Source organism: Arachis ipaensis, chromosome B3, assembly GCF_059453495.1.
Source record: "Arachis ipaensis isolate K30076 ecotype BB chromosome B3, ASM5945349v1, whole genome shotgun sequence".
Classification (NCBI taxonomy): Eukaryota; Viridiplantae; Streptophyta; class Magnoliopsida; order Fabales; family Fabaceae; genus Arachis; species Arachis ipaensis.
In genome coordinates this window covers 31866466-31883500 of record NC_142438.1, presented here as the reverse complement: position 1 = coordinate 31883500, position 17035 = coordinate 31866466, and the positions used below count along the sequence as shown (strand labels likewise).

Sequence of the window (17035 nt, the reverse complement as noted above, 5' to 3'; positions counted from 1 at the left end):
CATTCTTTTTTGGGATAAGTATTGTTTTGGTCCCTAACGTTGAAGGTCAGAATCGAACCCATCTCCAATGTAATTCTTGATTTATAATCATTCTTAATATTTTTTTCATATTTAAATCGTCCTTTTTAATAAAATTTTTAACTTTATTTCTAAAATACCCTTACTCCCACTTTAATTAAAAAAATTATAAAACTAAAAAGAAAAAGAAAAGAAGGCGTTTTGGGGTGGGGGGGAAGGGAATTGGAAACCCGTTTTGGGGGGGGGGGGGAAAGGAAACACGAAGGGGGGAGGAGAGGGAGAGAGAGAGGGGAAAGGGGAAAGGAAGAGGGGGAAGGGGAAGGGGGACGGCGCCGGCGAAGCTTGGAGCTGCCGTCGCCGTCGCCGAAAGAAAGAAGAAAGGAGAGGGGCTGCGCTGCGACAGGAGAGAAGAGAAGAGGAAGGATCTGCTTCTGCTCGAACTTCTGCTCTTCTGTGACAGAGGGTTGGCCGCCGCCGTCGCGTCGTCATCGGGAGGAGGGATCCCGCCGGCGCTGCTTGTTCTTCTGTGACTGCCTCTCTGATTCTTCTTCTGCCTCTTCTTCTTCTGCTTTTGCTTGAACTTCTGCTTTTGCCTGAGCTTCTGCTTCTTCTTCTGTGACTGAGGGTTCGCCGCCGCTGTCACATCGTCATCGGGAGGGGGACCCCGCTGGCGCTGCTCCTCGCCACCTCGCCGCTTCTGCTTCTTGCTTCAATCTCTGTTTTTGCTTTGTCTTCTGATTCTTCTGGGTCTGCTTGAGTACTTCTGCTTCTGCATCTTCTGCTTTGTCTTCTACCTTCTGCTTCTGCATGAGTGCTTCTGCTTTTACATCTTCTGGGTCTGCTTCTGTTTCTGCTTTTATTATGATTTTAATTTGTTATTTTCTGATTTTATCATTGTTGTGTGTTGATTTGTTGAATCTGGATTTGAATAATGGATTGGTTCATCATTGTTGTGCTGTTGCTTTTTTTTTATTATTTTGGATTTATTGTTGATTTGTTTTTGGATTTCTTGAATTTCTGATTTCGAGTTGTGTGTATTTTTTTTCGATTGAATCTGTATTTTTTAATTTGTTAATGGAAGAAGAATTTGTTCTTCTGGAAGAAGAAGAACAAGAAAATTTCTTCTCCTGGAAGAAAAAGAAGAAAAAAGGGTATTTTTGTCATTTAGAAAAAAATTATTAGAAAGGACGATTTTAAAATAAAATGCAACATTAAGGACGCTTTTAAATCAAAAATTACACCAGGGACGGTTTCGATTCTGACCCTCAACGTTAGAGACCAAAGCAATACTTATCCCTTCTTTTTTCATTTGAATTTCTTCTCCTCCTTTCCTTTTCTCTTTATCCTTCATCATCAATTATCTCGTTGTTGAAGATAATGAATAATTCAGGTTCAGATTGTCAATTAAACCAGAACGAAATTGATTATTGTTTTGAATCCAATCAAGTGGCTGAGGTGTGGTTCAATTCAGAAGAAAAAAATGTAGCATTAGAGAAAACATTTTTCTGTATTTGCAGCAAATTTGGGTGTATTTTTATTCTGATAAGTTCTGCATATTCAAAACTCTTCCTCCTCCTCCTTTCTCATCTTCTGCTACTTTTTTTCTTATTCATCTTTTCTTTTTTGTTTTACCTTCTCAAGTTTTTTCTTGTTTTACTCTCTTAACAAGAATAAAAACAAAAAAATCAAACAGAGAAGAAGATGAAACACATAATGCTACAAAATTACTTGAAAGATGATGAACTTACATTCATTTAACTAAAAGAAAGAAAGAAAAAAAAGAAAAAATGCAGCATTAGAAGAAACATTTTTCTATATTTGCAGCAAATTTGGGTGTAAAACGAAGATATTTGGGTGTATTTTTATTCTGATAAGTTCTGCATAATTCAAAACTCTTCCTCTTCCTCCTCCTCACCTTCTGCTGCTTCTTCTTTTTTTTCATCATCATCACAATCTTCTTCTTCTTTTTTTCTTATTCATCTTTTCTTTTTTGTTTTACCTTCTCAAGTTTCATCTTGTTTTACTCTCTTAATAAGACTAAAAATAAAAAAATCAAATAAAGAAGAAGAAGAAACGCATAATGCTGCAAAATTACTTGGAAGAGGATGAACTTACATTCATTTAACTAAAAGAAAGAAATAAGAAAAAAAAGAAGAAAAAAATGCAGCATTAGAGGAAATATTTTTCTGTATTTGCAGTAAATTTGAGTGTAACACGAAGATATTTGAGTGCAACACGAAGATATTTGGGTGTATTTTTATTCTGATAAGTTTTACATAATTCAAAACTCTTCCTCTTTCTCATCTTCTGCTGCTTCTTCTTCTTCTTCATCTTTTTATTTCATATTATGATAATTCTTCTTGAGAGGAAAAAATCAAACAAAAAAGAAAAAAATACATAATATTGCAAAATCAATAGAAAGAGAAGGAGGGAAAAAAATGCAACAACAACAACAATAGTAAAAAAACGACGATGAATATGAAACACGTGAAGAAAAAGGAGGAGAAACGCAAAGAAGAAGGAAAAGAAGAAGAAGAAGGAAGAGGAGGAGGAGTAACGCAAAGCGCGCTATGGAAACCATTGAGTAGCGCGCGTGTTGACACGCTCGTATGGGTGAGCATTCTTTTTGTTGGGTTTGGCCCAACTTGTATGACTTGTAAACCAAAATGACTTGTATGTGTAGCACTTATTATATATATATATATATATTATCATACTCATTTTTTTTCTTTTTCCAGAAGTTTATCTACTTGTCATTTTAGAAGTGTTCTATGATGAATAAAAATGTTGAATTTGTAATGCAATTCATTCTGTTAAAATTTATTTTTATTTTGCTTGATTTGGTCATTCTTTTTTTTTTTTGGTAATAATATGGGGCACTAGCCCAAAAACAAAAAGACTGCACAAAAATAATACGAGAGATAGAGACTCCGGTTAAGTCATCAATAAGCAAGCTCTGAAGATCTGAAGGAGACAAGTCTATAAAACTGTAACCTGGTAATTGACTCTGAATACTTCTAGCTAACCAGTCTGCACACCGATTTGCCTCCCTATAAACATGTCTAAATATAATCTCCCAAGGTCGCTTCATCCACTCTGCTATCTTTTGGATTATATGGCTATGGCCATGGCTGTCACTGGGGTTTCTCTTAATATACATGATTGCATTTAGAGAATCTAACTCTACTATAACTCTTCTCATCCCTAGACTCCATGCTGTCTGTAAACCATAATGAACTCCCCATAGCTCTGCTTGGGTGGCTTGGCAATAGTCTAGGTTCGCCCTGAAGCCTCCGACCCATTCTCCCTCACTAGTTCTGATTAGCCCACCACAACTTGCTTGCCTGCTAATTTCTCGAACTGAGCCATCAATATTTAGTTTCACCAATCCCGGGTGGGGGGGAACCCACGCTATAGTTGAGATGACTGGATCTCGCTTCACTTCTATAAGTTTGCTCTTTTTAAAGGCCTCCTCTATCCTCCTTGTACTCTCCATAATAATCAGAATGCATCTATCATTTGTAGGTCTACTGAAGGCAGGTTCATGTATTTCTTTGTTTCTCCATTTCCAAAGCCACCAGCAAGTCGTCATGAAAATATCAGTCCAAGCAGTCGAACTACCATGACCTATGGCATTTGTGAGATTCAAGTTTAGCCGGCTCTTAAAATCAGCTGTAAAGAAGGTAGCAAGAATACTCGATTGTACTAACTTATTTCATACAAGAGCTGCACACGGGCAGTCCCTCAGCACATGTAAGGTGGATTCTTCTTGATTAGGACATCTGTGACAGTATGGAGGAGTTCCCATCAGCCTAGCTCTTCTCTTGGCCGTGAATATTCTATCATGAGCAACCTGCCATAAGAAGACTTTAGTTCTTTCTGGACCCCTCCATTTCCATATTTCCTTCCAATTCTCCGTGGTTTCCCTACTTTCTCGAGTTAGGTGCTTATAAGCCAAGGCTACTGTAAATATACCATCAGCAGAGTGTTTCCAACTAAGCACACCCTCTTCATTGTTTGGTTGGGGGGAGGGGAGAGGGATATTCTGAATATTATTTAACATTGTATCTGCTAAGTATGGTTGCATAGCTTGAAGGTTCCACTCACCAGATTCAGTTACATACGCACTGACCGCTTTGTACTCTAATTCCTCAGGGATTGGTCTTGTTAGCACATCATGAAGGCTCTTTAAATCGTTGTGCTAGTTGTCATGCCAAAATCGAGCACTTTTACCATCACCTAAAATCCAAGAACAACAGTCCTTCATATTTGGCCAAAGCTTGGAGAGCTCCTTCCAAATAGGAGAGCTTTTTTGCTTGTAATCACACCTTCCCAAATTAAATTCATTGCCTTTGTTAATGCTAGTTAGGACTTGCACCCATAAAGCTTGTGGTTCTGTATAGATCCTCCATATCAGCTTCAGCAGGAAAGCATCGTTCATAGCAACTAGCTTTCAGAATCCAAGACCTCCTTGTCTTTTTGGGAGGCAGAAGGTGTTCCAGCTTACATGGTGGATTTTTTTCTGATTCTGCATGTCGCCCCAAATGAACTGTCTTTTCTTTTTTCTATTAAATTACAAATCCCTATCGGAATTCTGGAGTGTTGCATTTCATAATTGGCCATAGGTGTAATAACACTCTTGGCCAGGGTAATTCTACCAGCAAGAGTTAAGCATTTAGCCTTCCAGCCTTTTAATTTGTCATTGACTCTTTGTAGGACATGCTTAAATTTATCTTTTCCTGATCTGTGATTGGATATAAGAGCACCAAGATACTTACCTAGACAAGGTTGTTCTTGGAAATGACTCATCTCCACAAACCTTCTCCTATCTTGTTGTGGAACATTCTTTGAGCAAATCAGGGAAGTTTTGGCATTGCTTATTTTAAGTCCCGAAGCTAAACAGAAGGCATTCAAGATAGAGATAGCATTATTCAATTGATCAAAATCAGCCTCCATAAAGATGAGTAAGTCGTCTGCGAATAGAAGATGAGAGATTGTCGGCCCAAACCTTCCAACTCGCATTGGTTTCCAAACATTAGCCTCCACACTTTCCTCAATGATCTGTGAAAGCTTATCCATCGCTATTCCGAAGAGATACGAGGAGATTGGGTCACCTTGCCTGATTCCTCTCTCAGGATTGAACTCCTTTGTCTTTCCACTGTTCCAAAGCACATTGTAGGTAACAGAAGTCACCCTCATCATAATAATACTAACTAGTTTCTCAGGGACCCCAAACTCCACCAGGCAAGAACTGAGAAAAGACCAATTAAGTCTATCATACGCCTTCTCAAAATCCACTTTAATTTCCATATAACCCTTTCGCCCTTTCATCCTCCTCAACACATGAGATAATTCTTTAGCAATTAAAATGTTATCTTGTATCTTTCGTCCTGGAACAAAACTTGACTGATGGGGAGCGATTCTATCAATTAAGGCAGGTTTAAGTCTATTCACCAAAATCTTGGACAAGCCTTTATAGCTAACATTGCATAATGCAATTGGGCGAAATTGAGTGATGAATTCTGGCCTTGTAACCTTCGGAATAAGGGTGATTAAGGTTTTATTGTGATTTTTAATATTACTTGGCTCTTCCCAGCAGCTCTTAACATGACTAATGATGCTCTCCCCTATTACATCCCAATTTTCTTTGTAGAAAATGGCTGGGAAGCCATCCAACCCGGGTGCTTTGAGGGACCCAATCCTGAAAAAAGCATCTTTAATCTCTTCCCCAATGGGTATCACATCCATATTCCATTTTACATCCTCTTAAATCTTTGGATAGGATTTGGATGATTGGAGTTGTATTGTATCACCTTGTTCTTGGTACAAGCGTGTGAAAAAATTAATGGCTAGGTTTGCCAACTCCTCTTGGTCTTCCACCCAAGTCCCTTCATTATTCCACAACTTAAGGATCTTGTTCTTCCTCCTACGAATAATGGTTCTTGTATGATAGTAGCGGGTATTACGGTCTCCATCAATAATCCACTTCTCCCGGGACTTTTGCAGCCACAAAATTTCTTCTCTATCAAGGATATCTGCCAGCTCTTTATGAAGTTGAAATTCTAACCTTTCAAGAAAAGGGTTCTTACCATTTGCCTGAGCCCTATGTATGCCTCCAATTCGATTAATAAGTCTTCTCTTCATCCTTCCAACATGGCCAAAAACTTCCTTGTTCCACCTAGAGAGATTGCTAGATAGGGCTATGAGACTATTGTCCAGACTCTCCTCGTAATTCCAGTTCTGTCTGACAGTTTCTTTGTACTCAGGGTGTGTAATCCACATCGCTTCATATCGGAAGGGTCTTTCATACCTACTGGCTAACTGAGGATTTAGAGTGACAAAGAGGGGATGGTGATCCGAGCGCATTCGGGTTAACACATCAACTTTTGCCTCCGCAAACTTAGTTCTCCAGTCAGCATTACACAGCGCCCTATCTAACCTTTTGAAAACACGTTCCATCCCTTCCCGTACAGAGCCCTTCAAAGTAAATTTGGACCCAATGTATCCTAAATCTATCAAACAGCAATCATCTATCCATTTTTTAAATTTTGCGCAAGCATGTAAGTCTGTTCGTCCCCCACCCTTCTTTTATGAGGCACACATAATTTCATTGAAATCCCCTACAAGGAGCCAAGCTTTGGATATACTTGTTGCTATAGTTCTCAACTCTGACCATAAACTCCTTCTAGTTCTTTCTTGTGGGCTCGCATAGATTTCCATTAGCATCCAGCTATGGTTGTTTTCATGAGTTACCTCCATATGTATGAATTGCACACAAGATCTAACCACTTTAACAGAGATATTTGGGTCATTCCAAAGAATTCAAATTCCTCCACTAAAACCGTTGGCATCCTGCACATGACTAAAAGCAAACCCACTTCTATCAATAGTGCGGCGTGCAGTTTCTCCGCTACACCTCGTTTCCTGTAGGATTACCAAATCAGGTTTATGCATTCTCAGATATTCCTTAAGGGTGCGAGTGAAGGACTGACTCGCTGCCCCTCTACAATTCCATGAGAGAATAATCATCAGATCAGATCTAAAGAAAAGAAAGGATGGCCTCATTGCTCCATAACTGCATCATCCTCCCCACGGGGCACTTCCACTTCCATGGTTCTCTCGCCCTCCTCTCCTTCCTTTATCGGGCCGCTTTCCTTCCCATTCTCTAACCAGTGGTTTTGGTTCTCCTCCACCATGCCAGCTCTCACACCCTTGGCTTCGTAAAGAAGAGCAGCCTCAACCATTATCTCTGTATCAATTGTGTTCATGTCTGGTGGCTCTGGCTCAGGACTCTCATCCATTGCTTCATCAATTTGTCCTGTTTCCGGAACAAATGACTCTTCCATTTGTGAATCTTGTGAATTAAAGGTGGGTTCTGAGTTTTGTGACTCCGGTGCATTATTGGGGTCAAGGTTTAGGTTATTATTTGCCGGATTTTTCATATATGGGACATTGGTGTGGCTGTGGGGTGTTTGGTCTATTTTTCTAATTTGGGTCAGGATTTTTCCTTTTTGTGGGTGCTTAGTTTGATCTGGTGGGTTGCTGGGGTTAAAAACTGGTTGGGTTGCTTGGCCTACCTTGCCATTGGACTTTGGTTGGGCTGAAATGGTTATTATTGGACTTTTTTTGTTATAGGCTTTCTCATTAATTTTGGATGCTTGGTTCTCTTTCCTTTTGCTCATTGTGGGTGCTAAAGCCAGGGTGCTTGTCGTATTGTTGGGGACATTCCCTGTGCCCTCATGATTGGCTTTGGGGTCATTATTGTTCTCATCATCGAGGACAACAAACCTCGTACTAGCAATTGCTACCTTTTCTTTCCTTACCTCTCCTCTATTCACCCCACTACTTGTACCTGTGTCTACCCCTTTTTTCGCATTTCTGCCACGCGTCCCTCTTTGTACAACTATCCATGGTCCAAAGAGCTCTTCTGGTCCGTCAATGACGCTTTTGCCCTTGTCAAGATTGGCATTTCCCGTAATATCCCTTCCATTTGTGTTTCCTCCACTTCCATTCACCTGAATTTCTCCTTCTCTCTGTGCCTCTTTTGTGACTTTCTGGCCACCGTTCTCCCCAGTTTTTCTCCCTGGACAGTTTTCTTTTTCATGGCCCACAATCCCACAAGAGAAGCATATATTGTGTATGCCCTCGTACTCCACCAAGTAGCGGACTCCATTAATGGAGCATTGGGAGATCAATGGTTGTGACAGGTCTAGCTCAACGCACAGCCTCGCAAACCTTCCTCGACACTTGTCTGCTGTGTTAGTGTCCACTTTCAGTGTTCTTCCTATTACATTGCCAATCTTCTTCAGCATTTCATCTTTATAATATTCGATAGCAAGGCCAGGCAACCTTATCCACACCGCCACCATGTCAATGGTAGCCTCCGTTGGGTTGAAGTCTGGCTTTCAAAATCTCAGAGTGAGATAGTGGTCAAATATCTTCCATGGCCCCCAGTGAGAGCGTAGTCAAGATCCTCTTGAGAGAAGAATTTGACGATGAAAAACTCATTCCCTATATCAATGACTTCAATACTTTCCTGTTTTCCCCATATTGCTTCAAGTCTCCTGGTAAGCACCGGCAAGGATATCTTCCTTCCCATAAGCTTAACAATGAGTGTTTCCCACCAAGGCTTTCTTAAGCTCTTCATTGCAGCTTCATTAACTACAAAATTAAAGATACCATTTACCTTCTCAACACGGATCTCAGGCTGCAAGCATTCCCCCTCCTCGTTATCAGACTCGTCTGATGATTCTGAACTCTCCTTTTTTTCTATGGCTACAGGCTTCTTGCCACCTTTCACCGCCTCACTGAAGGATCGTCTGGTTGGCTGCTCTTCATTAGGACAACCTTCTCTTTTTTCCACCATCCAATCTTCTTCTCTTGGAACTAGTGACATGTCTCCAGAAAAGTCAACACCTTCCCCCCCCCCCCCCCTTTTCTTATCTTCTTAGCTGAGCGTTGTTCTCGATTGCGTCTCGACGATTCTGGGGGCTCATGGGAACGGGAGTGTCCTCCCCTAACATAACCACCTCTCATTGGTGGCTCGCAATGGTAATTGAGGAAGCTTGTGATTGGGAGTGCTAACGAAAGAAGAGAAACAAATGATGGCAGCTCTGACTGAGACACGTTTTGTGAGAGTTGATTTGGTAATTCTTCTAAGGGTAATGCATCACTTTTATATCTAAGGTTTTCGTTCTATTTAAGTTCCTAATGTCTTAAAATTGTCTCAATTTTGTCCTGCCGTCAATTTTGTTAATAGATCCTAATAGCAGGACAACATTAAAACAATTTTGAAATGTTATGGATTTAAATAGAACGATTTAAACATTAGGGATAACTTTAAAACTTACCCAAAACATTGGAGATAAAATAATTATTTACTCTGTTTTTATTAATGTGTTTTAATAATCCAATCCAAATATTTTGAGTTCTAATAAAACTATCTCAAATTCCAACCTACTTGTTAAAAGGCAAAATAATTCACTAAAAGTTGATATTTTAGTCCAAAACATGATTTTTTAATAAAAAATTAATTTAGAAAAAAAATAAAAAAACTAAACACGTTGGCTAGTTTTGTTGGTTGGCTTTTTCTTAAATGATCCAAGCTCCCTGCTGGGGCGCATATATATTTGATACATAATTGTTCTATCTATGATCCTAAATCTGCAGGCCTAAATTACTAAGTCAACCAAAAAGACACTCTGCTTCAAAATATATTGCGCTGGAGGTGAAGGAAGTTATAACAAAATTCCAAAACTAGCTCTGCACACACACTAACAAACTATATATTTCAAAATTAAGCTAGGACTCAGACTTCTCAATTTTAGCTCTATTACCAATATCCATCCTTAAACTGAGATTTGGTCTGTGAACAACTCCCAGTTTGCACCTAAACCTTTCGAAAGCCACAACTGACAATGGCTTAGTCAAAACATTAGCAATTTACTCATTCTCAGCTTTATGCACCACTTGAAGTGCTTGCTTCCTGACTTTGTCCCTGATGAATTGAATATCAATTTGAAAATGCTTAGTTTTGGCATGCAAGACTGGATTTGCTATCAGTAGAACGGTGCTAAGATTGTCACAAAATATTGTAGGAGAAGTTGCCAAAGCCACTTTCAATAATTCTGCCAGCATGTTGTTAAACCAAACAATTTCACTTTCACAATCTGCTAAGCTCATGAATTCAGCTTCCGTTGAGGATCTGCTAATGGTGGTTTGCTTCCTACAAGACCAAGAAAGAAGATTAGTTCCAAGAAAAATGCAAAACCAAGACACAGACCTTCGATCCTCAAGATCCGAAGTCTAGTCTGAGTCTGAGAATCCATATAGCCGAAAATCTTGACACTTATGAAAGACTAATCCATATTCTTTTGTCCCTTGAAGATATCTCAAAATGCGTTTCACTGTCTTCTAATGAGACAGCCTGGGATCATGCATGTATTGGCTCACTTGAGACACTGAAAAAGCTAAATCAAGGCGAGTTATTGTTGCACAATGAAGAGAGCGGACAACAGATTGTATATAACTTGGAATCTTCAAAAGATTCTGAGCCACTACTAGTTAGTTAAAGTGATAAGAGCATAGGAGTTGGCATTGGTGCAGCATCTTGCATGCCTATTTCTGAGAGAAGATAATTAATGTATTTAGTTTGTGTTAAATGTAGCTCACCACTACTTGTTCTCAACACTTCAATAGCAAGAAAATATCTCAATTCACCTAAGTCTTTTAATGCAAATTTTTTATCAAGATTCTTTATCATCATATCAATCTCAATTGAATCATTTCCTATAATTATTATGTCATCAACATAGCATAAGACAAAAATAACAGAATTAACACCACACTTAATAAAGAGAGACATGTCATATTTGGAACTTTGAAATCCAAAAGATTGAAGAGTGATGCTCAGTTTGAGAAACTACTCTCTCGGTGTTTGTTTAAGTCCATAAAGAGATTTGTTCAACCTACAAACTTGAGTATCTGAGTTAGTTTCAAATCCGATAGGCTGTATCATAAAGATAGTCTCATGCAAGTCTCCATTGAGAAAAGCATTGTTAAAGCTGAATTGTCTTACCACCCAAACTCTAGAAAGAGCAATGCTAAGTATTAACCTCACAGTAGCTGGCCTAATCACAGGAGTAAATACCTTATCAAAATCAAAACCTGCACTTTGATAAAAGTCTTGTACCACCAATCTTGCTTTGAATTTCTGAATCTCACCATTTGGCAATTTCTTGACAGCAAACACCCACTTGCAACTTATGATTTTAGCATCTTTTGGTGGTTGCACCAATGTCCAAGTCTGATTCTTCATCAAAGCCCTATATTCTTCCTCCATTGCCTATTTCCAATTAAGGATAGTGAGAGCTATAACTGTTGTTTTAGGCAATTTTGGCTCAATTTTGTTGTTTGACTTAATTGTAACTAGAGCTTTTGGCTTAATTATGCCATCCTTTGCTCTACTAACCATAGGATGCTGATTTCTTGGTAAAGGATTAGTAAAAGTAGGGGGAGGGGGAGTTGTGTTTCAATTCCAGAAATTGGATAGGATTTGGAGAGACTGAGTTGGATATGGCCTCAGAAGATATGTTATTATTGTTAGTATTGGAATGAAGGTCTGAGGCGTGTGTGAGGCTTTGTCAGAATTAATTGTAGGGTGAGGGCTATTTGAAACTGAATCTCTATTAACAGAAGACATAGAGTTAGTAAAAGAGGGGTAAGTGACATATTCATGAACATTTTGTTAAGATATTTGAGAGTTAGCATTAGTGCAAAGTTTAGGAACGTAACAGCCTAGTTTTCGGTGAAATAAAATTTTTTAGAGATCTTGCAAAGTGGGAACTTCTACGGCATAGGCATTTCGCCATCAAGCACCTTGCCATGTTACTATCAGTTATTAAACTAGCGAAAAACTGCGTTTTCGACCTACTACAGCTAAAAATTTTAAAAATTCAAGTGACACAGTTAGATTTCGTTTAATGAACTAATTTTAAATAATATTTTATTATATTAATATTATATTATATTAATATTTTATTAATTAATTTTGATTAATCACACTTTATAACTTTCACGGCCTTTCTTTGAAAGCCACCTCCTACTTGCTTTCTTTTCTTCATACAAGATCTTGAAAGCCACCTCCTACTTCCTTCTTTCTCTTCATATGTGACTTCGAGAGAGGAGGACAAGAGAGAAAAAGTTGAAAACGCCATAACCTCCAAGTTTCAAAAGTTCGGTCTCTTGATTCTAAAACTCCAATGAAGATTCTAAATCGATTAAATTGTTCATGTATTCTTCCTTTTCACAACCATATTAGATTTGTCAAGGTGAAAAATTCCTTCCTGAATTTACAATGAGAATTTGGTTATCATATATGGATAGGTCTTTGGTGGCCAAAGTTATAGTGGCTAAAAGTGATTAAGTTTTGACTGACTAATAAACACGACCAAAATAATGTGTATATCATGTGGGTTTTTTTTGAAGAAAAAAATCTGTTAGTATTTTTTTGAGTAGATAATTCCAAAACCGTAATAGTTGGGTCTTAGTGTGAAAATCTATTATAATATTAGATTAATAAAAGATCATTAACTATTAATGATAAGAGTAATCTAAAAAAAATAAGAACTAAATCATGTAATATTTATGTGAGCTCTTACTATTAATATATTTGTGACATGAATTATATGAGAATATAAATTTATAAAATATTAAAATTTTATAATAAAATATTTTTATTTTGAATAAAAATAACTATTAAATAGTATTGTTGATTTTATCATAGTTATTATTATTTTTTATTATTATTATTATTATTATTATTATTAAAAGAGAAATAATAATTTTACTAATGCTATGGCCTAATATTTTTAGAATCACACTGTATAAATTTGGTTAGACTTTTATAAATTTTTTTTATTATAATTATTTGTTATTTTAAAATTTTTAAAATATAAAAAATTTATACTGAAATACCACATTAGAAGGTTATATATAGGTTACCTTTTTCGAAAACAAAATTTATGGTTTAAATTTATATGTTTGTAGATATGCAATTTTATTTGAGTTCCAGTCAAATACAAAATATGAATTTCAGTTTTTATTCATTTTTATTCTGTTTTTATCTTTTATTGTAATATGTAGGAAACAGTTGTAGCCTTGGCCATCCAAAAATTTTAAAGAACTATGTCTACATATGAGATATATGTCTAAGAAAATAAAAAATATTATGTAATTTAGTAACTTTATATGTATTAATTTTTTATTATATAATAGATTTATATCTTAATTATTTAGCTCTCTAATATTTTTTACTTAACCAATTTAATATTATACACTCAAGTTTTTATACTTATCAAATTAGTTTTTATATATTTCTCTCTATATCTATTTTTAAGAAAAATTGTTTGTTCTTTTAATAATAACATATTTAATATTTATATTATTATATAAAATATTAGTAATGACTTACAGAATTATGTTCTGATAAATTATATTGTGTATCTTAGATGTTATTTTTTGCAAAAAAGATACTCAATTTTTCGTTTAATTTTACATTCTTAAAAAAAAAATTACCAAACCTTTTTTATCATAACTTATTTAATTCTAGCTATCATTTTGTTTTGATATTCGTATCTTATATTTAATAACAGTATTATACCTTTAAGTAATTAATAATTTAAGATTTTTTCAAGTAATTTTAATTAATAATTTTTGTAACTAAATACACTATAAATGTTTGGTCCATTATAATTTTATAATATATTATCGATATGTTGTCTCTTTTATGTAATTGTCATATAAAAAATGATATTATAAAAAATAATTTATAAGATTTTTTCTTTATATTTGAATAAAATCAATTCAATAACTATATATTATTCCTAAATTACTTTTATGTAATGAAAAAATCTAAAAAAAAAGTTAAAAAATTTGTCTATACTTCGACCCGTCCATATTAAAAATCCTAGATCCGTCCTTGGTAATCTAATACAAAAATATTTTATACACTATTATGATTAAAATATTTTTTACCGTAATTTTACACGAATATCCTAAAAAAACACGAGTGACTCTTTTTGTTTTATATTTTTACGTTTTCTGCTTTTCAATGCCATTTCTTCCTTAGTTTTAAAACTTATATCATGGAATTAACAAATAACATGTATAATCATAGATATACAAATTAAAAAATAAAGAATTTGTAGTTAAATAAAAATTAATAAATTAATATCTTAAAAAAACATAAACGTTAATAAAAACTAACAAATTTACTTCACAAATCGTGGCGGTTTTGTAGATTTTATATTTGTTTCTTTAAAATTTTATACAAAGACCACGCTTTATATAAATATTAAGAGAAAAAATAAAATTAACAGTGAATTCAGTTTTAAGACAATCTGGTATAATTGATTTTTCACTAGTTTATTTAAGTAAATTATAGAAGGTATGACATTATGAATTCAAAATTTACGGATGTCAGTTTTAGTGGATTCACAAAGTAAAAAAGCAAATCTTATTAATAAAACTATTATGAAGATTTTTAATAAGAGCAGTGTTATATGACTAACAAGTATTATCATTTTTTGTCAGCACTTAGTCGTAGAGGCCGAACTAGATGAAATATTAGAGGGGGTCAAAAATATTTACACAATAAAATAAGACTAAAATAAAAATTTTAAGGGGGTCTAAACTGAAATTTACATATAATTTACATGTAAAAAAATTAAAATTAGGGGGGTCATTGCCCCTTTCCTCCTACCTGGCTCCGTCCCTGCTTAGTCGGTAATAATTTGTACTCATATTTATAGAGATTTTGTACACAATAAACATACATTTTACACATATGTTTATTAAAGTTTTGCACATACACATGAATCATTACCATTTGCACTCAAAAATTTTAGAGTTTGAACATATAAATTAATAAAATTTATCTATTAAAAATAATTTAGTATTTATATTCACCAAAATATAAACAAAACTACTAAAAATTACTAATTTTCAAAAATTTATCTTTTATTAATAATAATAATAATAATAATAATAATAATAATAATAATAATAATAACCATGAATATCAACAATACTGTTTAATAGTTATTTTTATTCAAAAAAAATATTTTCTTATAAAATTTTAACACTTTATAAATTTATACTCTCATATAATTTATGCCACAAATACATTAATAATAAAAGTTCACATAAATATTACATAATTTAATTCTTTTTTTTATTACTTTCATTATTAATAGTTCATGATCTTTTATTAATCTAACATTATAATAGATTTTCATACTAAAGCCCAACCATTAAAGTTTTGGATAGGAATTATCCACTTAAAAAATACTAACAGATTTTTTTTCCTTCAAAACAAAGGCTCATATAATTTTGGTCAGTCTATTTACTCTTTTGCTCTGCTACTCACTAACAATAAGGTCTATTACTCTAACTAACAACCTTCACCCAACTCTCCACATGTCATGTGTTCATTCGTCAGTCAAAATTTAGCCATTCTTAGTCACTATAACCTTGGCCACCAAAGAATTACCCATCATATATATCATAGTTCATAAGTTGGTTTTGATTGAAAATTAGAAAAAAAAAATAGCCAAACATCATCGAGAGAAAACCGGTAAAGTAAGCAAAAACAAAGAGATAAGGTTCAGTAAATTAATTATGAATTGATTGTATTTTGATGCTTGATAGATGGTTGATTATTGAACACTTGAAACTAGGTGTTTATGTGATATTTTGATGGATACTGGATGGTTAAAATACCCTGAGATATCATGGGAGCTGGGCGCCTAATTATGTGAATACCATGGGTGATGGACGCCCTCCCCTGGGACATCATGGGCGCTGGGTGCCCAACTATGTAAACTCCTTGAGTGCTGGGGGCCCAACCATGCAAATTTCATGGGCGCTAGGCGCCTTGTTATTTAAAACTCTGGGCGATGGGTGCTCAGTGTTGGGCACTAGGCACCTATGTTTTACGACAATTTTCACGCTTCAAAGGTGCTAAGCACTGGTTTGGGTACTAGGCACCAAGGTACAATACAACGAGGTTTCGTAAATAACTAAAGAAAAATATAACTTGGTGAAATTCAACGTTGAAAGTGTAATTAGTTCAATAACTGAAAAGTTAAAATATAATTAACTAAAATTTAGGGACTAGAATATAAATAACTAAAGTATTATGATCAAAGATTAATATTTAAAAGTTAAAGGTGGTAACAAAATTAAAATAAGAGATGAAAATATGAAAGGTAAATAATGTAAAAGTTAAGAAATATAACAGTAATTATAGTAAAAGATGTAAAAAGACAATTTTAAAGCTGAGGATTTAGAGGTTTTCTTCGTAAAAGACCTAGGACATGGTAAGAGACAATGACAAAGATTAATTAAGATATTAAGAGTAAACAGAAAAAGAGTAAAGGCATATGAAAAGCATAGAATAGAAAATGAATACCGAAAGAATTGTTTTAGAAAGAGGGACAATAAAGTGAATTAAGAGAAGTTACAGAGAAAGAACATAAAATTTAAGGGCTGAAGTATGAAAATGAAAGAGATGAATGAAAGACTGAATAATGAAAGTGAAGGATTACCATGTGTTCATAACACACGCAGCGGAAGAAAATAAAGTAATCCTTAAAGATCTATTTTGTGCTTAAACTTTATTCCAATAATATATAGATAGTAGATCAGATCTAAAATACCTGAGTACGCTAGTAAAAATCACTTTCTCCTTCGATGGTACGAAGGCGCTATGCGTATCCACACCGAGACCAACCTTTGCTGTCAACTCCTTGACTAATGGACATCTGATCTAAATTGAGAAACCTCTTGCAACTCTTTGCACACCATAAAATTCTTCTCCAAGAATTAGACTCACATACATTTATGTGCATAGAGGTAAAGGAATAACAACCCTTGTTATTCTCTTTGTCTTTTTTCACATTCCTCTACTCTTGGCATACATATATATAGTATGAAATTTGTTACTGATTTTAAATTT

At 34.9% G+C, this 17035-nt stretch overlaps 2 protein-coding genes across 2 annotated transcripts; both read right to left on the bottom strand.

Annotated features, from left to right (window-relative positions):
• Positions 1-665: 665 nt before the first annotated feature.
• Positions 666-5766, bottom strand: LOC148570219 (uncharacterized). The gene is made up of 3 exons (XM_088506910.1): positions 4797-5766; positions 2935-3690; positions 666-868 (listed from the first exon to the last, which is right to left on the bottom strand). The coding sequence occupies exons 1-3, from the start codon at positions 5764-5766 to the stop codon at positions 666-668; spliced, it is 1929 nt and encodes a 642-aa protein (XP_088363036.1).
• An 18-nt stretch (positions 5767-5784) lies between these two features.
• LOC148570218 (uncharacterized) lies at positions 5785-6477 on the bottom strand. The gene has a single exon (XM_088506909.1). The coding sequence runs from the start codon at positions 6475-6477 to the stop codon at positions 5785-5787; it is 693 nt and encodes a 230-aa protein (XP_088363035.1).
• Between the last annotated feature and the right edge of the window lie 10558 nt (positions 6478-17035).